This window comes from Hyla sarda, chromosome 2 (assembly GCF_029499605.1).
Source record: "Hyla sarda isolate aHylSar1 chromosome 2, aHylSar1.hap1, whole genome shotgun sequence".
Classification (NCBI taxonomy): domain Eukaryota; kingdom Metazoa; phylum Chordata; class Amphibia; order Anura; family Hylidae; genus Hyla; species Hyla sarda.
The window spans coordinates 234,714,150-234,742,090 of record NC_079190.1 but is presented as its reverse complement, the minus strand read 5'-3'; the positions used below and the strand labels follow the sequence as shown (position 1 = coordinate 234,742,090).

The 27,941-nt window shown below is 43.0% G+C and overlaps 2 protein-coding genes across 8 annotated transcripts in view; one reads left to right on the top strand and one right to left on the bottom strand.

Annotated features, from left to right (window-relative positions):
* VMP1 (vacuole membrane protein 1) overlaps positions 1-1,405 on the bottom strand; it is a 131,565-nt gene extending 130,160 nt beyond the window's left edge. The window contains exon 1 of the mRNA XM_056556667.1: positions 1,268-1,405. The gene's annotated coding sequence lies outside the window, so the exon portion shown is untranslated. The remainder of the gene's footprint in view (positions 1-1,267) is intronic.
* On the top strand, positions 1,302-13,854 carry PTRH2 (peptidyl-tRNA hydrolase 2). 7 transcript variants are annotated; one of them, XM_056556669.1, is made up of 3 exons: positions 1,342-1,399; positions 11,619-11,698; positions 13,265-13,854. In XM_056556669.1, the coding sequence occupies exon 3, from the start codon at positions 13,272-13,274 to the stop codon at positions 13,785-13,787; it is 516 nt and encodes a 171-aa protein (XP_056412644.1). In that variant the 5' UTR covers positions 1,342-1,399; positions 11,619-11,698; positions 13,265-13,271; the 3' UTR covers positions 13,788-13,854. The 7 variants fall into 7 exon arrangements, with proteins under 7 accessions (XP_056412649.1, XP_056412644.1, XP_056412648.1 ...); XM_056556670.1 differs by lacking the exon at positions 1,342-1,399 and adding an exon at positions 1,427-1,495; XM_056556671.1 differs by lacking the exon at positions 1,342-1,399 and adding an exon at positions 1,441-1,468.
* Positions 13,855-27,941: the final 14,087 nt, after the last annotated feature.

Genomic DNA, 27,941 nt, shown 5'->3' with positions numbered 1-27,941 from the left:
ATGAAAAACCTTCAAGAAGGGTCCATAAACAAGGACTTTCTGTCACGGCTGGCATTCTAGTGACATTTCACAAAACGGGCACATTTATATTATGCTTTAGGGCAGTGGTATTCAACCTGCAGACCTCCAGATGTTGCAAAACTACAACTCCCAGCATGCCCGGACAGCCGTTGGCTGTCCGGGCATGCTTGGAGTTGTAGTTTTGCAACATCTGGAGGTCTGCAGGTTGAAGACCACTGCTTTAGGGTATTGTCACACATGCCATATCTTGCTACTGCGTATTTTCCTACCCATTGAAGTAAATGGGTAGAAAATTCAGCTACATATTTTGCTACCCACAGAAAAATACAGCACGTGTGACCCTACCCTTATACGGTATCCCTACCCTTGAAGATTAAGCATGTATACTGTATAGGGGTAGGGTTACGTGCGCTGTATTTTGCTGTGTATTTTCCTACCACTGAAGTTGTGTCCAGGCATGCTGGGAGTTGTAGTTTTGCAATAGCTGGAGGCACACTGGTTGACAAACACTGCAATAAAGGCATCCTCCCATATATATATGTTAAGGCGAGTGCTGCGGTCATCCTTTCTTCTGCTATATATATATATATATATATATATATATATATATATATATATATAGGTTGATTTAAACTCCAAGAAAAATGGCGCCAGGTCTCTGAGCCGCACAGGGATGTCACTGAAGGAGGCAGTTTGTCAGTGACAGATAACAGTTGCAAATAGTCCTATTTTTGGAAAAGTAATGAAGTGATAACCAATATCTGATCCCCAACTGGCAGCTCTACAATGGCTGCAAAACTACCATTCCCAGCATGCCCACAGAGATGCCAGCTGTCCAGGCATGCTGAGTGTAGTAGTTTTGCAAAAGTAATTGGGCCACAGAATAAAGATCACAGACAAATAAGTCAATGTAAAAAGATCTGGATACAGAGACAATATTTACATAGGCATTCTGCCAAAACAAACAGCTAGAAAGATACTGTGATATCATGTGACACAGGGATGATGGATGAACAATGAGCCCTTCATAGACGCCCAATACATTTCCCTATAGATACAATAGCCATTCAATACTGGGCTAAACCCTATGCAGTAAGGGGACAATGTCGCAGCTTCTTACCACAGTGTACACTGCTCTCCCTCACATCTACCGAGGATCAATGGATAACGTCACCTATGACCAAGAATGGGGGGACTTTACCCGATAAAGCCCACCCAGCACCACGAATAACTGGAGACCACTCACCTCTTCCTCTGCCTCTATCCAGAGATCTGTCACACTCGCCGGGTCACTCCACCGGAAGTCGCGTCACCCCTGTCAGCTCCCCCTATCGTGCTTACGTCATCAAAACGAGACGTAGACAGCGGGGACTCGGAGGTAAGTGTCAGGACCTGTTGTATCCTCCCTGCTCGCGCGTATCTCGGAACGGCCTTCTCTCGTCACGTGGTAAATACCGAGCAAATAAACAATAAGGTAGGGAAAAGCGACAGTGACGTCATAATAGTGTGACACGGAGGACTAGGAAGTGACTAACAGAACCCAACGTGGGAGGACCGGGGAGCCGGGTGAGGGTTCTTCACTTCACACCCTTTATCTGCCGTTATCTCTACTACAGGCGCCACCATGAGGGCTATGGGCACCCTGCACTATGACAGTCTGCTCCATTCTGCGGAGGCCCAATGTTGGTGCATGTCCTCTACCGGGAGCTGACGTGTCCTTGTGGCTGGCACAATTGAATTTCTCCACAATATATTTGTCCTGGCTAGGGTTTCTAATGAGGTTCCTTCAGCAGGCACTGCCCAACTGAGCATGCGCCAACAGAAGCCACCAGCACCTAAAGTGATAACATTCTGCTATTGTACTGTTTATCTGCTTACCCTAAATGGGCAGTGTCAGAAAAATGTTGACAGTGCTCATTTATGTATTGTGGCAGGTTTCTGAAACTAAATTCACTGAAATCGTAAACGATAGCTGATTGTGGCTAGAGCTATTAGGACAACAGTTCACAGAAGTAGAATAGATAGCTCAGTTAAATTAAAGGAGAACTCCAGAATATAAAAATTGTCCTCCATACTGCCAGCAGTAAAAAAAAATAAAGATGTACATACCTTCCTCCGCTCCCCTGGGGCCTCCGGTAACCAGCTCCGGTCTCCGCGGTGATCCTCTTCCTGGTTGCTGGTGGAGTCATACTGCGCCCAGCCAATCACCGGCCGCAGCGAGGTCCCAACTCGGCCGGCGATAGTTTTCGGCCCCTGCAGAAGGTGCCAATGTAGTGAAGAATTTTGTGTCTTGAAGCGTTCTCGCACTGCCGCTCAGCCTATCGCTGGCCGAGTCGCCGACCACCAGGAAGAGGATCATGGCATAGACCGGAGCCGGTTACCGGAGGCCCTGGGGGAGCGGAGGAAGGTATGTATATCTTTATTTTTTTTACTGCCGGCAGTATGGGGGACAATATTTATATTCTGGAGTTCTCCTTTTATAGTATTTTGTGATAAGATAAGTAGTCCTCAAAAAACAAATACAAATACAAATTAAATCAGGTATAGGTCAGATGAATGGAGAGCTTAGACAAATAAATGGGGCTCCAATACCATCACCTATCACAACAGGGTTATCCTACAATATGCAACCTGTGCAATTATACACTAGGAAGGTGTAATTAATCCTGACGTGTCCCCCCCCCCCCCCTCCAAAACAGATAAAGTGGAGCAATATGGGGGTTCATCAGGGGACATAGGAAGAAATAAACAAGAATGATTCAGCTGGTTAGTTGTCGCTGCCAGCTATAAATAGATATAAGGTCCGATAGGAACCACTCTCTCAGACCCAATGGTACAGTCCTTGAAATGGAGTAGTTGTCAGGGTAGCCACATGATGACGGCTTGTTCCCCCCTGGCAGCACAGAAGGGAACCACCCTGACAACTACTCCATGTCAAGGACTGTACCATTGGGTCTGATTGAGTGGTCCCTATCGGACCTTATATCTATTTGTAGCTGGCAGCGTTTACTGACCAGCTGAATCATTCTTGTTTATTTCCTCCTACTTCCTATATCCCCTGATGAACCCCGTATTGCTCCACTTTATCTGTTTTGGAGGGGGGGAAACATGTCGGGATTAATTACGCCTTCCTAGTGTATAATTGCACAGGTTGCATATTGTACGATAACCCTGTTGTGATAGGTGATGGTATTGGAGCCCCATTTATTTGTCTAAGCTCTCCCTCAATCTCACCTATACCTGATTTAATTTGTATTTGTTTTTTGAGGACTACTTATCTTATCACGTAATACTATTAAAAGTTAAGTTTTAACTGAGCGAACTATTCTACTTCTGTGAACTCAGGTTTATGAAACTGTCTAAAAGAAAATGTCTGTTGCCATAGCAACTGTTCACTGCCCTTATATGTATGTGTGTCTGTGTCATAGTGTTTTTGATAAATAAATAAAAAGCGGTGGCGTATACAGTTGCTATGGGCAACAGGTTCTTTTTTTTAGACAGATTTTGCAAGGATATGTTCACTGTCTCAAAACCCATGTTAAATCTGCAACTGAGATGCATATATTGATGTATTCACAATGGGAGGAGTCGGCAGTGATTCCATGCAGAAACACACACTGTAAAATCCATTCAGACAAGTGGTAGATGACTGTAGCTCCTTTTCTGTAGGCATCAGTCAGATACTTATACAGGTATTCCCCTGGCTTAGTCTCCAGCTGGCTGTCTTCCTATGTACATGTGTGTGTGTGTGTGTGTGTGTGTGTGTATATATATAAGATATGAGCGAACTTACAGTAAATTCGATTAGTCACGAACTTCTCAGCTCGGCAGTTGATGACTTTTCCTGCATAAATTAGTTCAGCTTTCAGGTGCTCCGGTGGGCCGGAAAAGGTGGATACAGTCCTAGGAAAGAGTCTCCTAGGACTGTATCCACCTTTTCCAGCCCACGGGAGCACCGGAAAGCTGAACTAATTTATGCAGGAAAAGTCAGCAACCGCCAAGCCGAGAAGTTCGTGACAAATCAAATTTACTGTAAGTTCGCTCATCTCTAATATATATATAATTAGGGATGCACCGAAAGGGAAATTTTGGGATGAAAATTTAGGCTGTGCTTAAAACCGAAAGTGCATTGCCCCGCCCACTTTTTTTTAATATAGTTTTTGTAAAATTGCATTATCAGAATTTTTTAGTTAAATACATTTGTGACTTTAAGTAATCCTAAATGGAAAAACTCCATGCTAATAATAATAATACAATAAGCATCACGCCCTGTACACTAAACCGGCCCTGGCCTCCTTGTAAACTATGGGCCAATGTGGGAAAAATGCAGCAAGCATTATGGAGGAGATTTACCAAAAGCTGTCCAGAGGAGAGGTTGCCTATAGCAACCAATCAGCTCGCTTCTTTCATTTTTAAGAAGGCCTCTGCAAAATGAAAGAAGCAAGCTGATTGGTTGCTATGAGCAACTGGGCAACTTTTCTTTTGCACATGTTTTGATAAATCTCCCCCCTGTGTACTGGCCCTACTTCAGATGTGCCGATCCTCAGGGAGATGTGGTGATCCTGCTGGTACTTGGCGCCAAATACGTTTCTTCTACCGGACTTGTCTATGTCAATTCCAATCCAGGCCCCACTTTAACCACTCAAGGACACAGCCCATTTTGCCCTTGGGACACGGGAAAATTCCAGTTTTACATTTTTGCTTTTTCCTCCTCGCTTTCTAAGAGCCATTACTTTTTTTATTTTCAGACCCATATGAGGGCTTGTTTTTTCCGTGATCAATTGGTCTTTGTAATGACACCTTTCATTTTACCCCCAAACTGCAAATTTTGGGGGTTTTTGTTTTTAGGCAGTGAACTGTATGGTTAAAGGAAAACTGTCAGAATAGTCACCTGCCCAAACCAGTGGTACTGCGGGTTACTCTGAGAAAAACTATGCTTGCAATGCCTGGATCCTTTGCTCCGTTTGATCCAGCCTTCGGGCACTATGACGTCAGCGCTGTTTCTTCGGCTCTCGGCCCAGCTAATCATTATTCACAGCCGGAAGCAGCCACAGAGCGGCTTCATAACCACGCTGAGGCTGCTTCTGGGTGTAGCCAGGAAGCTGCACATGCGCAGTAAATGCGAATACAGAGTGGGGAGGAGGAGGAGAGGTGGAGGGAGTCGGTGAATAATAATTTGTCGGGCCGCGAGCCGAAGAAACAGCGCTGACGTCACAGTGCCCGAATGCTGGAGATATCAGACAAACGGAGCAATGTATCCAGGCATTGTTTTTCTCAGTGTCACCTGCACTACCAGCCAGTACCACTGGTTTGTGCGGGTGACTATTCTGACAGTTTTCCTTTAAAAAAATTAGGTTATCTTTATTCTGTAGGTCAATGCGATTAAAATGATACCCAATTTAAATAGTTTTTTTTTATATTGCTCTACTTTTATAAGAAGTGAAACTTTATTAAACAAAATTAGTATGTTTAAAAATTGTCAGAATAGTCACCCGTACAAACCAGTGGCACTGCCTGGTAGTGAGGGTGCTCTACTTTTATAAGAAGTGAAACTCTACTAAACAAAATGAGTATATTAGTCTACTTTCGGTGCATCGCTAATATATATACATTTTGGTTGAATTTTATGCACTGTATGTATTGTATGAAAGCAACATTTTAACTGTAGTTCACAGTCATTGTAAAAGCCAAAGTTGACCAAACCAACCAATTTTGGTGGGATTGGGGATGACAGCCTAATTTGTATAGAGGCCCACTCCCCTCCTTCAGAGATGTTTGGCAGCAGCTTACCTCCCCTCTCCCCATTCAGCCCAGTTAAACGTTTGTGTATGGTTGAACTGTAGACATCAGCCAAATGAACATGTGAGAACTATTGAAGGTATATGGGCATCTTTAGTGATTCCATTGCTGGATTCGAGCACTAGCTTTAAATGTAATACAACAAAGTCCCCCTCCCCTCCCTCTTGACGTGTTTTACAGGTAAACTGATTTCATCAGGGGTTTAGTAGAGCAATCGCAAAAGAATCTGTCTCTAACATTGTGGGACATAGGGGGAGGCAAAGTTGCCCAATTGCCCTTAGCAATTTATCAGCGTGCTTCTTACATTCTTAATAAGGCCTCTGAAAAATGTACGAAGCAAGCTGGTTGCTATGGGAAACTTTGCCTCCCCACAGGCTTTGGTAAATCTCCCCCATAGTTCTTAGCGATAAGAGAAAGTATTATCTGATGGATTTGCCAATCTAATGATGTCAGTGACAGAGAAAAATTGGCTGATGGATCGATTTGCATTGGGGGCATCCCAGTTTTGGTGTCTGATCATTCTGTAAAGGAGATGCTTCTCATATGACCTAGATGAGGGCTTGGCAGAGCAATTATTTCTGATTGGCCTTCGAAAGGGGGGGGGGGGTCTAATTCTTAGTGTAAACTTAAAGGGGTACTCCGCTGGAAAACTTATTTATTTATTTTTTTTGTCAGTGCTCTCTGCTGACATCTCTGTCCATTTTAAGAACTGTACAATACAGGAATTTAGGTGCACTACTGTGGTAGATGTATGCAATGACATTGGCTATCCCTCAACACTGATGTTAAAATTGAGACATTAGCCAGTATATCCTTATATGAAGGACATCCCTAAGCTCGCACACCAACGCCAAGGTTTCTCAAATGGTGCGGGACCTAACGCTAACCTACCTGTGCGTAATAAGCAAAAACCAGGGGCCAGTGGGCAATTACAGTAGCATTAGGCCGACATGCAGCCTACTCCCAGTTCCCTCCAGTGTGACTGAGCACACATACAATGGGAGGAGGGAGAGACAGGCTACAAGCCCCACCCAAGTTGGCTGATATAGGTGCAACCTTAATGCTGCCTGGAAAATGTTCAAGGCGCATTAACATATGGAGTTTACACACCTCCAAGTATACATTTTTAAACAGCAAAAAATGTGGTCTCAAATGGCAGGAGGTGCTCAACCCCAAATGCGGTTGTGCATTTATACTGGGGGAGCAGATCCTGCCCTTGTAGTCCGTTGCTAGGGGCGATCCCCAGCATAAAAATGCATACAATGGAGGATGCCTGCAGCGGACTACAAGTGCCACAATAGAATCCTACACCAGATAAACAGTGTGGATTGATTGATGGGCCGCGTCATCGTTCCGCTCACTGAACAGACGGAGCAGAGTGATGACGCGGCCCGTCAATCAAGCGGAGGGGGCGCCGCTGCCGGCCGAAGAACGGGAGTAGATGAGAAGAGCTCCCCGCCCAGGTGACTAGTTTATAACTTCATATCTTCACCATCCCTGGGGGCAGGAGCGTCCCCCGGGAATGGTGAAAATAAAGATTTTACCCTATATAACGCTTTGCCAAGCGTTATATAGGGTAAAATCTGATGATTGGTTCCATTTAAATTGTCCAATTTTCACTATTTCACCCCCAAAAAGGGTAAAAAAAAAATATATATATATATATATATATATTTATATACATATTTGGTATCGCCGCGTGCGTAAATATCCGAACTATTAAAATATAATGTTAATGATATCGAAAGGTGAACGGCGTTAACGTAAAAAAAAAAGTCCAAAATTGCTGCTTTTTTATAACATTTTAATCTCTAAAAAATTGATAAAAAAATGTATTAAAAGTTTTTTTTATAAGCAAATATGGAATCAATAAAGTACAGATCATGGCGAATGAAATGAGCCCTCATTTCGCCGCTTATACGGAAAAATGAAAAAGTTATAGGTCTTCAAAATAGGGGGATTTAAAGTTAGCGATTTTTATTTTATTTTTCTCTTTTTTTTTTTTAAGCGCAACAGTAATAGAAAAGTGTGTTATCATGGGTATCATTTTAATCTTATTGACCCAAAGAATAAAGAACACATGCCATTTTTACCGTAAATTGTGCGGCGTTAAAACGTAACCTTCCAAAATTTGCTAAATTGCGGTTTTCTTTTTAATTTCCCAACACAAATAGAATTTTTTTGCTTGCCCCATACATTTTATGGTAAAGTGAGTGATGGCATTACAACGGACAACTGGTCACGCAAAAAACAAGCCCTCAATCTAGTCTGTGGATGAAAATATAAAATAGTTATGATTTTTTGAAGGCGAGGAGAAAAAAACGAAATCGTAAAATAAAATTGTCCTTAAAGGGGTACTCCGCCCCTAGACATCTTATCCCCTATCCAAAGGATGATCAGATCACCGCGGTCCCGCTGCTGGGGACCCCCGGGAATCGCCGCTGCGGTACCGTGCTATCATTACTGCACACAGCGAGATCGCTCTGCACGTAATGACGGGCAATACAGGGGCCGGAGCATCGTTACATCACGGCTCCGCCCCTCGTGACATCGCGACCCGCCCCCTCAATACAAGTCTATGGGAGGGGCCGTAGCGGTCGTCTTTGGATAGGGGATAAGATGTCTAGGGGCGGAGTACCCCTTTAAGGACAATTTTATTTTTACAATTTCGTTTTTTTTCTCCTCGCCTTCAAAAAATCATAATTATTTTATATTTTCATGACGTAAAGATGCTCCGGCCCCTGTATTGCCCGTGATTACGTGCAGAGCGAACTCTCTCTGTGCAGCAATGATAGTGCAGTGCCCAGTGCCGGGGCTCCCCAGCAGTGGGACCACGGCAATCTGACATCTTATCCCCTATCCTTTGGGTAGGGGATAAGATGTCTAGGGGCGGAATACCCCTTTAAGGCCCAAATGGGCTGAGTCCTTAAGGGGTTAAAGGGGTACTCCGGTGAAAAACTTTTTTTCTTTAAATCAACTGGTGCCAGAAAGTTAAACAGATTTGTAAATTACTTCTATTAAAAAATCTTAATCCTTCCTTTACTTATTAGCTGCTGAATACTACAGCGGAAATTATTTTCTTTTTGAAACACAGAACTGTCTTCTGACCTCACAAGCACAGTGCTCTCTGCTGACATCTTAGGAACTGTCCAGAACAGCATATGTTTGCTATGGGGATTTCCTTTTACCCTGGACAGTTCATAAAAATGGACAGAGATGTCAGCAGAGAGCACTGTGCTCGTGATTCAGCAGACAGCTCTGTGTTTCAAACGGAAAAGAATTTCCACTGTAGTATTCAGCAGCTAATAAGTACAGGAAGGATTAAGATTTTTTAATAGAAGTAATTTACAAATCTGTTTATCATTCTGCCACTAGTTGATTTAAAAAAAAAAAAAAAAAAAAAAAGTTTTTCACCAGAGTACCCCTTTAACCACGCAGGACGTATATTTACGTCCTGCGGTGTCGCGTCGGTCCCGGTGCTCATCAACGGCCGGGACCCGCGGCTAATACCACACATCGCCGATCGCGGCGATGTGCGGTATTAACCCTTTAGAAGCGGCGGTCAAAGCTGACCGCCGCTTCTAAAGCGAAAGTGAAAGTATCCCGGCTAGTCAGTCGAGCTGTTCGGGACCGCCGCGGTGAAATCGTGGCGTCCCGAACAGCTTGCAGGACACCGGGAGGGCCCTTACCTGCCTCCTCGGTGTCCGATCGACGAATGACGAATGAGATCCAGGCAGGAGCAGTCAAGCGCCGATAACACTGATCACAGGCGTGTTAATACACGCCTGTGATCTGTGTAAGAGATCAGTGTGTGCAGTGTTATAGGTCCCTATGGGACCTATAACACTGCAAAAAAAAAGTAAAAAAAAAAAAGTGTTAATAAAGGTCATTTAACCCCTTCCCTACTAAAAGTTTGAATCACCCCCCTTTTCCCATAAAAAAAATAAAACAGTGTAAATAAAAATAAACATGTGGTATCGCCGCGTGCGTAAATGTCCGAACTATAAAAATATATTGTTAATTAAACCGCACGTTCAATGGCGTACGCGCAAAAAAATTCCAAAGTCCAAAAAAGCGTCTTTTTGTCACTTTTTATACCATTAAAAAATGAATAAAAAGTGATCAAAAAGTCCGATCAAAACAAAAAGCGTACCGATAAAAACTTCAGATCACGGCGCAAAAAATGCCTATACGTGGAAAAATAAAAAAGTTATAGGGGTCAGAAGATGACATTTTTAAACGTATAAATTTTCCTGCATGTAGTTATGATTTTTTCCAGAAGTACGACAATATCCAACCTATATAAGTAGGGTATCATTTTAACCGTATGGGCCTACAGAATAATAAGGTGTAATTTTTACCGAAATATGCACTGCGTAGAAACAGAAGCCCCCAAAAGTATTTACAAAATTGTTTTTTCTCCGATTTTGTCGCACAATGATTTTTTTCCGTTTCGTCGTGAATTTTTGGGTAAAATGACTGTCACTGCAAATTAGAATTGGTGACGCAAAAAATAAGCCATAATATGGATTTTTAGGTGGAAAATTGAAAGGGTTATGATTTTTAAAAGGTAAGGAGGAAAAAACGGAAAAACCCTGAGTCCTTAAGGGGTTAAGGACCTTTTACAAGGGGCAACATGGGCCACACAAAAAAGAACTGGTGGGGTTGTTTTTACGCAGTGTACAGTAAAAATGACGTATTGTTGTAATCATACTGACCTACAGAATACTTATTTATATAGATTGTTCTACTTTAAAAAGAAAATACACATTGTCTTTAGAAAAGAAATAGGCTTTAAATTGCCCTATTCTGACCGCTATAACTTTTTTTTATTTATTACAGAATTGTATGAAGGCTCATTTTTTGCGCTGTGGTTTGTATTTTTATTTTTAGATGGGACATCTTGATTCCTTTCTAATATATTCTTTTGCTATATGATATGACCAAAAATCAGCAATTCTGGTTTCTGATTATCTTTTTATTACACCATTCATCGTACAAGATCATAAACATAATTTAATAGTTTACAAAAATATGCATGCGGTGATACCAAATATATATATATTTTTTTGTTTGACAGGGTGATATGAATTTTATTTAATTTTTTTATATGGGAGGGGGATTTTAATAGTTTTAGAAACTATATATTTTTTTTTTTGTTCAGATTTATGGCAAACATTATTTTTTTTTTTTATTCCCCTTTATACATTTTCATAGTTAGTACAGTGGAAAAAAAGGCAATACCCTCAAGTTCAACCAGGGGAGTGGTTTGGGTAACTCTATGTGGATAACTCTAAGAATTCTATACACTAAATAATTACATAAAATTCTAACATAAGCGTTAAAGGGGGCACTCCGCCTCTAGTCTATGGGGGCGTCACAGACACGCCCCTCTTGAAGTCAGGCCTCGCCCTCTCAATGCAAGTCTATGGCGGCCGCCACGCCCCCATTAATTTGCATTGAGGGGGCGTGGTGTGACGCCACGACCCCCGCCGACCGCTCTGTGTTAGGAACAAAATGTTCCAAACGCTGGGGCAGTGGAGTACCCCTTTGGATACCAGCTTTCCCATAGAGATGCTCAGAGGGGGTGCACCTCCCGCAATCACACTTGTCCACTATCCTAGATTTTCTTTAACCAGACTACCCCTTGAATGTTATTTTGCTTTAGAAATTCATCCAAACCAGCTCCTGACCTGAGGTAAACCATTCCACACTTTCACAGTTCTTGTAAAGAAGGCTTGTCACCTCTATAGACTGAACTTATATTTTTTTCTTTCTCTTTTTTTTTTTTTCTGTAGGTGGAAGCAAAACACTACTTGTCCAAGAGACAAAAACGGAACACCATCTACTTGTGCCTCATGACAATCCACTTGTCCTGGTACATAAAATAATTTTAACCAAAACAGTCTGTAAAAAAAGTATTTATTAGTCTATTTATTTAGTTGTTGCACTTTTGTTTTTTTCCTCGCCCTATAATGGTCATAACTCTTATTTTTCTATCTCTATATGAGGGCTTGTTTTTTGCGGGCCCAATTGTACCTTGTAATGACACATTGAATTTTTCTATAACATATGCTCTGAAACAAAAAAATAAATAAATTTGGGACGTGAAATAAAAATTCATTTTTGAAATTTGGGGATTTTCTTTTTTACGCCATTCACCTTGCGGTCAAACTTGGTCAAAATGTTATTGTGATGCTTTAGGTCGGCATAATTACAGCAATACCAAATGTGTTTAGTTTCTGTCATGTTTTACTAATTTAAGAGAATTCAAAACTTTTTAGTATTGCAATTTTCTGATCCCTATAAGAAAAAAATTTCTGTATACTGAGCTGTATGAGGGCTTATTATTGCACCATAATCTGCTGTTTGTTTTGGTACAATTTTGTTATTGATCAGACTTTTTGATCGCTTTTCACTTTTTCTGGGATATAATGCTATGATATAAAAAATGCAATTCTAAATTTGGTATTTTTGTTATGTTAGTGCCATTGACTGTACGGGATATTTATGTTATATTTTAATAGTTCGGACAATTACGCACGCTTCAGTACCAAATACGTTTGTTTGTATCATGTTTTTTATATGAAAAATTGGAAAAGGGGGGGTGATGTGAAATTTTGCTATGGAAGGGTGTGTTTTTTAAACTTTAATAAAAGTTTTTTTTTCGTTGTTTTTTTTTACATTTTCTTATTCTTTTAGGGGAATTTAACAAAGAATCATTTTAACTTTCTCATACAGATCAGTGAAGTTCCATAGAACTCCATTGATCTGTGCGATCTTTGCTCATTTGGCTGAGCCTGTTCCAGGCAGGCTCAATCAAGTGCAGATCCATGGCAGCAAGGGATGAAAGGAAAGCCCTACGGCTACCTCCACAGTGGATCGCCCCCCCCCCCCCCCCCCATGAAAAATTTACCTGCCCAGTGCCTGGAACTGCATGTCCCAGGCATCGGGCGATAGGATTTCCATGTGCCTGACTTTATTTTGTTGTAGGGGGTCACTTAGATACTTAAACAAGTTGATCATTTTCTCCCATGGCTTATTTTATGGTAAAATCCAATATCCAGAATGGTGGTGCACTGTTGTAACCAATGTGGATGTCAGGCGCAAGCTACAGAGGTTGAACCACTTTCTGAGTATAATCTAAAAACAGAAGGTACAGCAGCATGGAATAAAAGAGTGTTTGTTAGACAATTGTGGTAGGGAAAATCTGCAACTCTTGAACCCTTTTATAGGGTCTTTACGAACCATTGCAAAACTGGCAGTTTAAATTAGTGTCATTTTAACACGCTACTACCCCATGTTCACAACTTGTGAATAATGCTGACGATACTGGCAGTGATTTAAGACTGGTAAAGCCAAAGCCGAAATAACATGTTTGTCTTGGTTTCTTCTCCTGGATAAGTCTAACATTGCAATACATTTGCTTTGATTTCCTTTTTAGATTGCTAATGGAATACATTTCACATCCTGGGTCTCTGACACTTGCAGCAGGAATAGCATGTGGTGTTTTTCTAGGCTGGAGCCTGCGTGGTCGCTATGGACGGTCCCGGAACATCGCAAGCATAGCAGGAAATGATTTGGGAAGTGAATCAAGTGTAATGGGAGAGGGTGGAGAGTTCAAGATGGTGTTAGTAGTCCGTAATGATTTAAAAATGGGAAAAGGAAAAGTGTCTGCACAGTGCTCACATGCTGCAGTATCAGCCTACAAGCAGCTCCAAAAGAGGAATCCTGACTTGCTCAAGCAATGGGAATACTGTGGACAACCAAAAGTAGTGGTGAAAGCACCAGATGAAGGAACTTTAGTTGAACTTCTCTCTCAAGCAAAGCAACTTGGATTAACTATTAGTTTAATACAGGATGCTGGTCGTACTCAGATTGCACCTGGATCGCGAACTGTCCTAGGTGTTGGACCAGGTCCTGCCAACTTAATTGATCAAGTGACTGGACATTTAAAACTCTATTGATGACTCCATGCATTATATATGAAATGTAGTGGCTCTTGTATTTTACAATAAAATCTCAATATATTTGCTATGGCACGTGTGCAATGTTTCTGTTGTCCCCTTTCCCTGATACTTATTGCTCACAGGCATCATTTCCACATTTACTCACTTTTGAGTTTAACATTAGACATAACAGATTCTTGTCAAGAAACCAATGTGGATATTGACTGCCAAATTTTACAAGGATTGTCCAGCTTTAAAGCAAAGGCATCTGCATGGTAAAATAAAACAAAAGCCTTTGCTTACCTGTTAACTTATCTATTAGTTATTATTATTCAACCACAATGACCATGGACTTTAGAGTCCAACAAATTAGGTTAGTATGGACTGTTTGCTTATATACAGTGGGGCAAAAAAGTATTGTCAGCCATCAATTGTGCAAGTTCTCCCACTTGTAATTTTGTAATTTTCAACATAGGTATACCTCAACTATGAGAGACATTGTGAGAAAAAGAAATCTGTAAAATCACTGTCTGATTTTTAAAGGTTTTGACAAGGTTATCACACACTGTTGCTGGTATTTTGGCCCATTCCTCCATGCAGATCTCTAGAGCATTGATGTTTTGGGACTGTCGCTGGGCAACACAGACTTTCAACTACAAAGGTTTCTATGGGGTTGAGATCTGGAGACTGGCTAGGCCACTCCAGGACCTTGAAATGCTTCTTATGAAGCCACTCTTTCGTTGCCCAGGCGGTGTGTTTGGGATCATTGTCATGCTGAAAGACCCAGCCACGTTTCGTCTTCAATGCCCTTTCTGATGGAAGGAGGTTTTCATGCAAAATCTCACGATACATGGCCCCATTCATTCTTTCCTTTACACGGATCAGTCGTCCCGGTCCCTTAGCAGAAAATGATGTTTCCACCCCCATGCTTCACAGTAGGTATGGTGTTCTTTGGATGCAACACAGCATTCTTTCTTCTTTAAACATGACAAGTTTTTACCAAAAAGTTCTTCTTTGGTTTCATCTGACCATATGACATTCTCCCAATACTCTTTTGGATCATCCAAATGCTCTCTAGCAAACTTCAGACAGGCCTGGACATGTACTGGCTTAAAGGACATCTGCAGTGCTGGGCAACATTTTTTTATTTTTTATCTCCTTTAATAGGTCTTTTAAAGACATCACCCCCGTCACAATTGGCCCAGCCGTTCTACCTTTATCAGCACACGAATTACTGAGGAGAAGTGAAAGTAAAGCTACATCTACCATCATGCCTTGTGCTTACTTCCTGTAAGCTGCTACCCTCCCCCTGTTCTATCCCCCGAGCACATTATAATATTGTAACGCCCATATCTCCCTCCCCTATGCATATACCCTCCCCTTCTGCTTATCTCCCCCTCCCCACGCTGGCTCCTGTCCAGTGATGAAGCAGCTGCCTCCATGCTCATGTTAGATCCTAGCTATATAGACAGACAGTCTGCATAGCTAGAATCAGCAGTGTCGGCACTGGAAAGTGGAAAGTGAAAGTAAAAATGGTAAAAAACATAATTGTTTGTCTATAAAACTGTCCTGACAGGGGTCCCTCCATCTTTTTCACAACTACAACTCCAGGCATGCCCAGTTATTTGTTATGCTGTTCGGGCATGCTGGGAATTGCAGTGGTGCCTCCAGCTGTTGCAAGACTACAAATCCCAGCATGCCTTGTCACCATTCTGCTGTATGTGCATGCTTGGAGTTGCAGAGGTGACTCCAGCTCTTGCAAGACTACACATCCCAGCATGTCCTGACAGCTTTCTGCTGTACGTGCATGCTTGGAGTTGCAGTTGTGCCTCCGGCTGTTGCAAGACTACATATCCCAGCATGACCTGTCAGCTTTCTGCTGTTCGTGCATGCTTGGATTTGCAGCGGTGCCTCCAGCTGTTGCAAGACTACAAATCTCAGCATGTGTGATCCAGTGTATACAGCAGAGCAGGGTGTGTGATCGAGTGTTTGATCATATGCATACAGCAGAGCCGAGTGTGCGATCATATGTATACAGCAGAGCAGAGTGTGTGATCAAGTGTATACAGTAGAGCCGAGTGGGTGATCGAGTGTATACAGCAGAGCCGAGTGTGTTCATATGTATACAGCAGAGCCGAGTGTGTGACCAAGTGTATACAGTAGAGCCGAGTGGGTGATCGAGTGTATACAGCAGAGCCGAGTGTGTGTTCATATGTATACAGCAGAGCCGAGTGGGTGATCGAGTGTATACAGCAGAGCCGAGTGTGTGTTCATATGTATACAGCAGAGCCGAGTGTGTGATCGAGTGTATACAGCAGAGCCGAGTGTGTGATCGAGTGTATACAGCAGAGCCGAGTGTGTGATTGTGTGTATACAGCTGAGCCGAGTGTGTGATTGTGTGTATACAGCTGAGCAGAGTGTGTGATTGTATACAGCAGAGCCGAGTGTGTGATTATGTGTATACAGCAGAGCTGAGTGTGTGATCAAGTGTATACAGCAGAGCAGAGGCTCTGCTGTATACACTGGATCGCACACAATTGCACACTCGGCTCTGCTGTATGCACATAATCACACACTTGGCTCTCCTGTATACACTCAATCCCACAAGTAGTCTCCTGGGAGTTGTAGTTCACCAACACCTATATTGTCTCTCTAGTCTCCTGGGATTTGTAGTTCACCAACACCTCTATTGTATCTCTGTAGTTTCCTGGGATTTGTAGTTCACCAACACCTCTATTGTATCTCTGTAGTTTCCTGGGAGTTGTAGTTCACCAATACCTATATTGTATCTCTGTAGACTCCTGGGAGTTGTAGTTCACCAACTCCTCTATTGTATCAGTAGTCTCCTGGGAGTTGTAGTTCATACACTAGTGTTTCCCAACCAGGGTGCCTCCAGATGTTGCAAAACTACTACTATCAGTATTCCCTGGTTGGGAAATACTGGCATACACACACACATAGCAGGGACTACAACTCCCAGCATGTCATTCAGTAGTCCCCGTCCCCCCCCCCCTCTCTCACACACAGAAATCATCTCCAGTATGATATTCATTCCCTGTAATCTATACACCACCAGCCCCTGCAGTGTAATGTCTCCTTCACACACATGTCCTCCCCCTCCCTGCTCTGTGTTTCCCCCGTGAAAACTTGAAACCGCCCCGTGATAAGTGAGGTCCTGTGTAGACAGAGCAGGGGAGGGGGGAGGAGCTGTGTACGTCCTCATTCTCCCCCTGCTTGAATCTTACAGATAGGAGACAGAAAGAGATTACAGATAGGGGCGTTTCTGAGGCTGAGCCTATGGCTGCCTCAGAAAGCGCCCGCTTATGCATATGCATAAGCAGTTAGGACTCGACGGAGGCTAGGGGGAGCACAAACACTGCTGGGAAGAGATCTCCGTCCCCAAGATGGCGGCTGCAATGTAATGAATAGGGGACGGACGCAGGACTACTGGACCATGCTGGCAACTCTAATATATCAGAAACGGCTGCATATAGGTAAATATAACTATTTGACTGAATTGTATAACTTTTGTTTGGGGAACATTTGGGCAGGGATTTTTGACAACTACAGTTGTCCTTTAAGCAGGAGGACACATCTGGCATTGCATGATTTGAGTCCCTACTGAGGGTAGCCTTTGTTACTTTGGTCCCAGCTCACTGCAAGTCATTCACTAGGTTCCCCCGTGGGGTTCTGGGATTTCTGCTCACTGTTCTTGTGATAATTTTGACACCACAGGGTAAGATCTTGTGTGGAGCCCCAGATCGAGGGAGATTATCAGTGGTCTCGTATGTCTTCCATTTTCTCATAATTGCTCCCACAGTTGATTTCTTCACACCAAGCTGCTTGCCTATTGTAGATTCAGTCTTCCCAGCCTGGTGCAGATGTACAATTTTGTTTCTGGTGTCCTTCGACAGCTCTTTGGTCTTAACCATAGTGTAGTTTGGAGTGTGACTGTTTGAGGTTGTGGACAGGTGTCTTTTATACTGATAAAAAGTCCAAACAGGTGCCATTAATACATGTAACGAGTGGAGGACAGAGGAGACTCTTAAAGAGAAGTTACATCTCTGTGAGAGCCAGAAATCTTGCTTGATTGTAGGTGACCAAATACTTTTTTTTACCGAGGAATTTACTGATTAATTCATTAGAAATACTACAATGTGATTTCCCAATGTGATTTACAATGTGATACAATGTGAATTTTTTTTTTACGTGTACGCCATTATGTTTTATATATTTTTTTATGGAATTTGGAAAAAGGGGGGTGATTTAAACTTTTAATATGGATGTTATTAATGGGTGTTCTTTAAAATATATATATATAATATATATATATATATAATTTTTTTTTTTTTTAACTTAAACTTTTTTTTAGTCCCCTTAGGAGAAATCATTAGATTCCTCATACAGATCAATGTAGTTCTATAGAACTACATTGATTTGTGTGCTCTGTGCTTGATTGATAAAGCCTAGTTCAGCCAGGCTTTATCAATCTCAGAGCCAGTACCTCGGCTTACCTCGGGGGGGGCATCCACCCCACTGGACCACCAGGGAGTGTTCAAAGGTGTCTTCTGACAGCGGCGATCTAAAGGGTTAATAGCCGGCCATGGCAATCGGCTATTAACGGCAGTCCCCAGCTACAAGAATCAGCTGGGGGCCGGCCGGTATGGACGCCATGTACTGTTAACGGCACAAGGACGTGATTACACATCCTTGGTCGTTAACAGGTTAATAAAGAAAATGGCTCTTGAAAATCCCACCACGAGGGGTCCCTATACCTACTGGAACACTAACGAGTCATGCAGCAGCCTCAGGCTTGTCCATGGGTCATGGACAAGGCTGCATGATCAGACACACCAATCACCCCAACCACCACAAGGGAGGGACATGCCCCCTTCCCCTGAGAGGATTTCTAACACTATTGGGGAGATTTATCAAAACCTGTGCAAAAGAAAAATTGCCCAGTTGCCCATAGCAACCAATCAGATTTCTTGTTTCATTTTTAACAAGGCCTCTGCAGAATGAAAGAAACGATCTGATTGGTTGCTATGGGCAACTCAGCAATTTTTCCTCAGGACAGGTTTTGATAAATCTCCCCCTATGAGCTAATAAAAATAGGTATTTTATAAGATAAATATAGGTGACAAAGGCATAAAATTTAGGTACTGAGTAACATATGGAGAAATTTTTTTTTTAATATTTAGTTTTACCACCTTTTGAGGCGGTCACTGCAATCCAGCGATTTCTGTAACTCTCAATGAGACTTCTGCAAATACAAATACACAGCTCTGCAAATACAAATGTACAAACAACACAATGTACCTCCAAGTCAATCACACTTCAGTGTTGCTTCCTGAGTGGACAGTGTGATTTCACAGATCGACAATCAATTTCACATGCTGTTGTGCAAATAAGACAGACAACAGGTGGGAATTATAGGCAATTAGCAAGACACCCTCAATAAAGGAGTGGTTCTGCAGGTGGTGACCACAGACCACTTCTTAGTTCCTATGCTTCCTGGCTGATGTTTTGGTCACTTTTGAATGCTGGCGGTGCTTTCACTCTAGTGGTACCATGAGACGGAGTCTACAACCCACACAAGTGGCTCAGGTAGTGCAGCTCATCCAGGATGACACATCAATGCGAGCTGCGGCAAGAAGGTTTGCTGTGTCTGTCAGCATAGTGTCCTGAGCATGGAGGCGCTACCAGGAGACAGGCCAGTATATCAGGAGACATGGAGGAGGCAAACAACCCAGCAGCAGGACCGCTACCTTTGCCTTTGTGCAAGGAGGAGCACTGCCAGAGCCCTGCAAAAGGACCTCCAGCAGGCCACAAATGTGCATGTGTCCACTCAAACGGTCAGAAACAGACTCCATGAGGGTGGTATGAGGGCCCGATGTCCACAGGTGGGGGTTGTGCTTACAGCCCAACACCGTGCAGGATGTTTGGCGTTTGCCAGGGAACACCAAGATTGGCAAATTCACCATTGGCGCCCTGTGCTCTTCACAGATGAAAGCAGGTTCACACTGAGCACATGTGACAGACGTGACAGAGTCTGGAGATGACGTGGAGAACGTTCTGCTGCCTGCAGCATCCTGCCGCATGACCGGTTTTGTGGTGGTTCAGTAATGGTGTGGGGTGGCATTTCTTTGGGGGGCCGTACAGCCCTCCATATGCTTGCCAGAGATAGCCTGACTGCCATTAGGTACCAAGATGAGATCCTCAGACCCCTTGTGAGACCATATGCTGGTGCCGCAATGCAAGACAATGCTAGACCTCATGTGACTGGAGTGTGTCAGCAGTTCCTGCAAGAAAAAGTCATTGATTTTATGGACTGGCCTGCCCTTTCCCCAGACCTGAATCTGATTGAGCACATTTGGGACATTATGTCTTGCACCACAGACTGTCCAGGAGTTGGCGGATGCTTTACTCCAGGTCTGGGAGGACATCCCTTAGGAGACCATCCGCCACCTCATCAGGAGCACACTACTGAACCTCATTTTGGCTAGTTTTAAGGACATTACATCAAAGTTGGATCAGCCTGTAGTGTGGTTTTCCACATTGATTTTGAGTGTGACTCCATCTCAGGACCTCCATGGGTTGATAAATTTGATTTCCATTGATAATTTTTGTGATTTTGTTGTCAGCACATTCAACTATGCAGAGACGAAAGAATTTCATACGATTTAATTTATTCAGATCTAGGATGTGTTCTCTTAGTGTTCCCTTTATTTTTTTGAGCAGTGTAGATCAAAATACATATTGTGCATTTGCTGCTATGTTTCTGTTTCTCCATTTTGCTTTACAATTGGAGTATTTTCCCTCTTTCATAGCCAGCACTCTACTCCACCCATTTGGCCCACCTGCATGTGGGATCCCTCCTAGAATTCTCCCAGCCCTCTGGCAGGGAGCACTTGGTAGGTGTTCACACTGGTGTGGTGCGGTGGTCATTTTTACAGTAGTGCTTTGTCTGTGGGGTGGCCAGGGGCTTGGCCGGGCTGCCTGGCCACTGGGTCGCTGTGGGCCTGGTGTCGCGGTGGCAGTGGCCAACGCTACGCCAGTGTTTGGTTAGGGACCCACTTTGAATAGGTGGCCTTGACGTGGCGAGTGGGCTTGTACTTTTTGATCAAACTGTATACTAACAACCTGTTCGTTTTTGAATTTATGCTGAGAAGCAAAACACATTGTGGATGTGCGGCTATGTTTCTGTTTCTCCATTTTTTGTTTTACATTATGCTCCATAATGCCTTGATAGTCTTGAGAATTCATTGTACTCTGTACAGATTTAAGACACCCTGGTGCAGGATGCAGCAAAGAAACCCCAAAACATACTCAAGCCTTCTCTATGCTTCACACTGGGTACAGTGTTTTTTTTTTTTTGTTTGTGTTTGTTTGTAGGCTTCAGTTTTTGTATCAGGGAACATAGAGCTGATGTGACCTGCCAATAAGCTGGTGGCAAATTTCAGTCTCACTTCTTTATGATTTGCTTTTTAGCAGTGGTGTCCTCCTCGGTCATCTTCCATTAAAGTGTTCCGGTCAGATCACAGAAAAGAAAATTCTTATATTTGTTACTTACTAGCTACTCGTTCATGCAGATTCTTTACATGTTTTGCATGTGTCTAGCTTCTGTATTTGGCTTACAAATTACTCTGTTATACTGCTCACTTCTTCTGACATCCACTGTTTAGGAAGGGGCATGTCCGAGTCAAGCACTGAGCCTGCCCTCACTTGCCATCCATTTACTTCTGCCCTGAATCTGCTGTGGTGTGCTGGGTCTCTTCATCCAATCATTGAAGGCTGCCCTGTAACCTCCTCTCTGTTTACAGACAGGAGTCTGATGGACAGGATAGAAAGAGCACAGAGGATGGCTAGGTCTGCCCTCACTTCCAGGACTTTGTCCCAGTCTTTCCTTCAGCTGAGACAAAGATGATGCTGCAGCTGGACAGGACCATGTTCTGGATGGTATGGGGACCCCTTAGTGTTATGATTTCTGACACCAATGTTCTATATATCATCTATATACAGTATCCTGCATAAGTGAGTCCACCTCACATTTGTGTAAATATTTTATTATGTCTATTCATATGAAAAAATTACACACAGCTACAATGTAAAATAGTAAATATGTCAATATATCTCTGTCTGAGGAATCTAATGATTCCTCATATAAGTGTAATAAAGTGTTAAAAAAAAAAAGGTTTTAATAAAAGTTTGAAAGACACTCATTAACCCAGTGGTCTTCAAACTGTGGTCCTCCAGATGTTACAAAACTACAATTCCCAGCATGCCAGAACAGCCGTTGGCTGTCCGGGCATGCTGGGAGTTGTAGTTTTGCAACATCTGGAGGGCCACAGTTTGAAGACCGCTGCATTAACCCCTTCCATGTTAAAAGTTCAAATCACCCCCTTTTCCTATATAAAAACATGTAAACATAATAAAAATAAACATATTTGGTATTGCTTTGTGCGTAATTGTACAACCTATTAAAATATAACATTATGTATCCCGTACGGTAAATGTAAAAAAAATACCAAACCACAGATTTGCAATTTTTATAATATCCCAGAAAAAAAAGTTAAAAAGTCAGATCAATGCCAAAATGGTACCGATACAAAAAACAGATTATGGCGCAAAATATGAGCCCTCATACAGCCTGGTATGCGGAAAAAAAAAAAAAAAGCTACAGGGGTTAAAAAATGGCAATTCAAAAAATTAGAAAAATTCCAGAATGAGTAAAACATGACGTAAACGATACAAATCTGGTATTGCTGTAATCAAGCGGCCTAAAGTATAAAGCTAACATGTTACCTCAACCACAAGGTAAATTGCGCAGAAAAGAAAACCACCAAATCTGCAAAATTATTTTTTACTATTTCAATTTCACTTCACCTAATATATATATATATATATATATATATATATATTTTTTTTTTTTTGGTTCAGAGAATATGTTATTGAAAAAATAAAAGGTGTCATTATATTAGGTAGTTATGGCTATTATAGGGCGACGTGGAAAAAATGAGAGCGTAAAAGCGAAAATTGGCCCGGACAAGTGGATTGTCATGAGGGACAAGTAGATTTTGATCCATTTTAGTCCCGTGGACAAGTAGTTTTTTATAAAATTTCCACACCCCTGATTAAGATTTTTTAATAGAAGTCATTTACAAAAATGTTTAACTTTCTGGCACCAGTTGATTTAAAACATTTTTTTTTTTCCAGTGGAGTACCCCTTTAAAGGAAATATGCAGCCATAACAACTTATCCCCCAGGATAGGGGATAAGTGTCTCTGCCACGGCTTTCCTGCATGACGCTGCGGCCGACACGCCTTCTCCATGTAGTTCTATGGGAGAGGCAGGGAGGCAGCGTTCGTGCCTCCCACCTCTCCAAAAGAGCTGGAGAGTAATTTACAAATATGTTTAAAGGGGTAGTCCAGTGGTGAAAAACTTATCCCCTATCCTAAGGATAGGGGATAAGTTTGAGATCGCGGGGGGTCCGACCGCTGGGGCCCCCTGCGATCTCTCTGTACGGGGCCCCGGCTCTCCGCCGAGATAGCGGGTGTCGACCCCCACACGAGGCGGCGGCCGACACGCCCCCTCAATACATCTCTATGGCAGAGCCGGAGATTGCCGAAGGCAGCGCTTCGGCTCTGCCATAGAGTTGTATTGAGGGGGCGTGTCGGCCGCCGCCTCGTGCGGAGGTCGACACGCCCCCTTCCAGCGGGCTGTCGGGGCTCCGTACAGGAGATCGCGGGGGGCCCCAGGGGTCGGACCCCCCGCGATCTCAAACTTATCCCCTATCCTTAGGATAGGGGATAAGTTGCTCACCACTGAATCACCACTGGACTACTCCTTTAAACTTTCTGGCACCAGTTGATTTAAAAAAAAAAAAAAAAAGTTTTCCAGTGGAGTACCCCCTTTTAAGCCTCTTGAGCATGGATTTCAGCAGAGCTTCACAGGTTCCCACTAAAGTCCTCTTCCACTCTTCTATGACCACATCACAGAGCTGGTGGATGTTAAAGACCTTTCACTCCCCCACCACAGATGCCGAATAGGGTTTGGAGACAGGCTTGGCCAATCCATCACCTTTACCCTCAGCTTCTTTAGCAAGACATTGATCATTGTGGAGATGTGTTTGGGGTCAGTATCATGTTGGAATACTTCCCTGTGGCCCAGTCACCAAAGGGAGGACGTCATGCTCAGCTTCAGTATGTCATAGTACATGTTGGTATTCATGGTTCCCTCAATCAAGTGTAGCTCCCTAGCGCCAGCAGCACTCATGCAGCCACAGACCATGACACGCCCACAAGACCACTTTGGCATTTTAGTCTAGGAGGTTTGCCCTGACCTTCATGTAACCATTTTAAACAATGTGTGGGAGATATAGCGGGAGAGAAATGAAATAAGTACAAATATTAACCCCTTCCTGACCCATGACATACATGTACGTAATGGGTCGGCTCCCATTCTATAACGCAGGGCCACGCCGTGGCCCCGCGTCATGGCGGGTCGGGCCCGGCACCTAGCAACGGCCGGGATCCGTGGCTAATATCGCGCGGCAGTGATCACGGTGCCGTGCGCTATTAACCATTTAGACGCGGCGTTCAAAGTTGAACGCCGCGTCTAAAGTGAAAGTAAACTAATGCCGGTTAGCTCAGGGAGTTGTTCAGGATCGCCGTGGCAAAATCGCGGCATCCCGAACAGCTTACAGGACAGCCGGAGGATCCCTACCTGCCTCCTTGCTGTCCGATCGCCGAATGACTGCTCATTGCCTGAGATCCAGGCATGAGCAGTCAAGCGGCAGAATGATTGATCACTGGTTTCGTATTAGAAACCAGTTATCAATGTAAAAGATCAGTGTGTGCAGTGTTATAGGTCCCTATGGGAGCTATAACATTGCAAAAAAAATAAAAATAATGAATAAAGATCATTTAACCCCTTCCCTAATAAAAGTTTGAATCACCCCCCTTTTCCCATTTTAAAAAAAAAAAAAACTGTGTAAATAAAAATAAACATATGTTGTATCGCCGCGAGCGGAAATGTCAGATTTATAAAAATATAAGGTTAATTAAACCGCATGGTCAATGGCGTACGCGCGAAAAAATTCCAAATTACAAAATAGCGTACCGTATTTATCGGCGTATAACACACACTTTTTAGGCTAAAATTTTTAGCCTAAAGTCTACGTGCGTATTATACGCCGATACCGCCCCAGGAAAGGCAGGGGGAGAGAGGCCGTCGCTGCCCGCTTCTCTCCCCCTGCCTTCCCTGGGGTCTAGAGCCCTGCTGCCGGCCCTTATCTCCCCCTAGCTATCGGCGCCGCTGCCCGTTCTGTCACCCTGTCTATCGGTACCGGCGCCGACAGCCAGGGGGAGAGAAGGGGCAGCGGCACCCATTGCCGGCGCCGCTGCCCCGTTGCCTCCCCCCATCCCCGGTGGCATAATTACCTGGGTCGGGTCCGCGCTGCAGCAGGCCTCCGGCGTGCGTCCCCTTCGTCGTTGCTATGCGCTGCACGGCGGGGCGCATGACGTCAGTGCGCCGTGCCGTGCATAGCAACAACGCAGGGGACGCACACCGGAGGCCTGCTGCAGCGCGGACCCGACCCTGGCTGTCGGCGTCGCTTCTCTCCCCCTGGCTATCGGCACCGGCAATGGGGCGCCGGCACCGATAGTCAGGGGGACAGAACGGGCAGCGGCGCCGATAGCCAGGGGGAGAGAAGGGCCGGCAGCAGGGCTCTAGACCCCAGGAAAGGCAGGGGGAGAGAAGCGGGCAGCGACGGCCTCTCTCCCCCTGCCTTTCCTGGGGATGTATCGGGGTATACAAACTTTTTTTACCCAAATATCCTTGGTAAAATGAGGGTGCGTGTTATAGGCCAGTGCGTGGTATACCCCGATAAATACGGGGTATTTTTGGTCACTTTTTATATCATGAAAAAATGAATAAAAAGCGATCAAAAAGTCCTATCAATGCAAAAATGGTACCGCTAAAAACTTCAGACGCAAAAAATTAGCCCTCATACTGACCCATATGCAGAAACATAAAAAAGTTATAAGGGTTAGAATGAGAATTTTAAACGTATACATTTTCCTGCATGTAGTTATGATTTTTTTCAGAAGTACGACAAAATCAAATATAAAAGTAGGATATCAATTTAATCGTATGGACCTACAGAATAAAGATAAGGTGTCATTTTTACCGAAAAATGAACTATGTAGAAACGGAAGCCCCCAAAAGTTACAAAATGGTGTTTTTTCTTCAATTTTCTCTCACAATGATTTTTTTTTCCCGTTTCGCCATAGATTTTTGGGTAAAATGACTAATGTCATTACAAAGTAGAATTGGTGGTGCAAAAAATAAGCAATCATATGGATTTTTAGGTGCAAAATTGAAAGAGTTATGGTTTTTTAAAGGTAAGGAGGAAAAAATGAAAGTGCAAAAATGGAAAAACCCTGGGTCATGAAGGGGTTAACAAGCTGGCCAGTTGGTTGCTATGTGCAACTGGTCAGCTTTTCCTCTGCACAAGTTTGATAAATCTCCACAATTGACACTAATTGCCAAGGACAGAGGGAGAGTAGACCAGGATTGAAGCTGGGCATTTTTTTTGAAGAGAAGGGGGTCTGGATTAAGAGGGAAATAGGTAGCAAGCTTAGTGGTCACTTCAACACCTAAGTATCTTAATTGGTGAACCACTTGTTAACTGACGGGAAGTGAGGAGGGCAGCTGGAACCAAGTAGAAAGAAGCATTTAAGGGGTACTCCGGTGGGAATTTTTTTTTCCAATCAACTGGTACAATCAAGTTTACAGATTTGTAAATTACATCTATTTAAAAATCTTAATCCTTTCAGTACTTATCAGCTGCTGTATCCTTTACAGGAAGTGTATAATTCTTTTTTGTCTGACCACAGTTCTCTTTGCTGACACCTCTGTCCTTGTCAGAAACTGTCTAGAGCAGGAGAGGTTTACTATGGGGATTTACTCCTCTGTCTGTCTTAGGAACTGTCCAGAGTAGATGTCAGCAGAGAGCACTGTGGTCAGACTGGAAAGAACTATAAAACTTTCTCTGAAGTATACAGCAGCTGAGAAGTACTGGAAGGATTAAGATTTTTAAATAGAAGTAATTTACAAATCTCTACACACACAAGAAAAAATAAATTGCGGAGCAGCTCACCAGTTCCAAGGGATCAGGTCTGTGACATCGCGGTCAGGCGACAGGAAGGCTGAGATGTTACGGAGGGAATCAGACGTCTGATTCCCCCCGTAAAATCTCAGCCTCCCCGTCCTCCTGTCGCCTGACTGCGATGTCACAGACCTGATCCCTTGGAACTGGTGAGCTGCTCCGCAATTTATATTTTATGTGTAGATATTTGCCTGTTTTTTCTCAGCGTTAAGCACCACCCGTATTGATCTATGGGCTTTCAGTGTTCAGCTAACAGCACACATTGGTTTAACCCCTTAAGGATCGGGCATTTTTCCGTTTTTGCTCGTTTTTTCCTCCTTACATTTAAAAAGTCATAACTCTTTAAATTTTGCACCTAAAAATCTGTATTATGGCTTATTTTTTGCGCCACCAATTCTACTTTGTAATGATATCAGTCATTTTACCCAAAAATCTACGGCGAAACGGGAAAAAAAAATCATTGTGCGACAAAATTGAAAAAATACAGCCATTTTGTAACTTTTGGGGGCTTCCGTTTCTACGTAGTACATTTTTCTGTAAAAATGACACCTTCTCTTTATTCTGTAGGTCCATACGATTAAAATGATACCCTACTTATATAGGTTTGATTTTGTCTTACTTCAGAAAAAAATCATAAATACATGCAGGAAAATTTATACGTTTAAAATTGTCATCTTCTGACCTATAACTTTTTTATTTTTACGTGTTCAGGGCGCTATGAGGGTTCATTTTTTGCGCCATGATCTGAAGTTTTTGTCGGTACCATTTTTGCATTGATCTGACTTTTTGATCGCTTTTTATTCATCTTTTCATGATATAAAAAGTGACCAAAAATACGCTATTTTGGACTTTGGAATTTTTTTGCGCGTACGCCATTGACTGTGCGGTTTAATTAGTGGTATATTTTTTTTAATTCGGACATTTCCGCACGCAGCGATACCACATATGTTTATTTTTGTTTTTCTTTACACTTTTTTTTTTTTATTATTGGAAATGCCGAA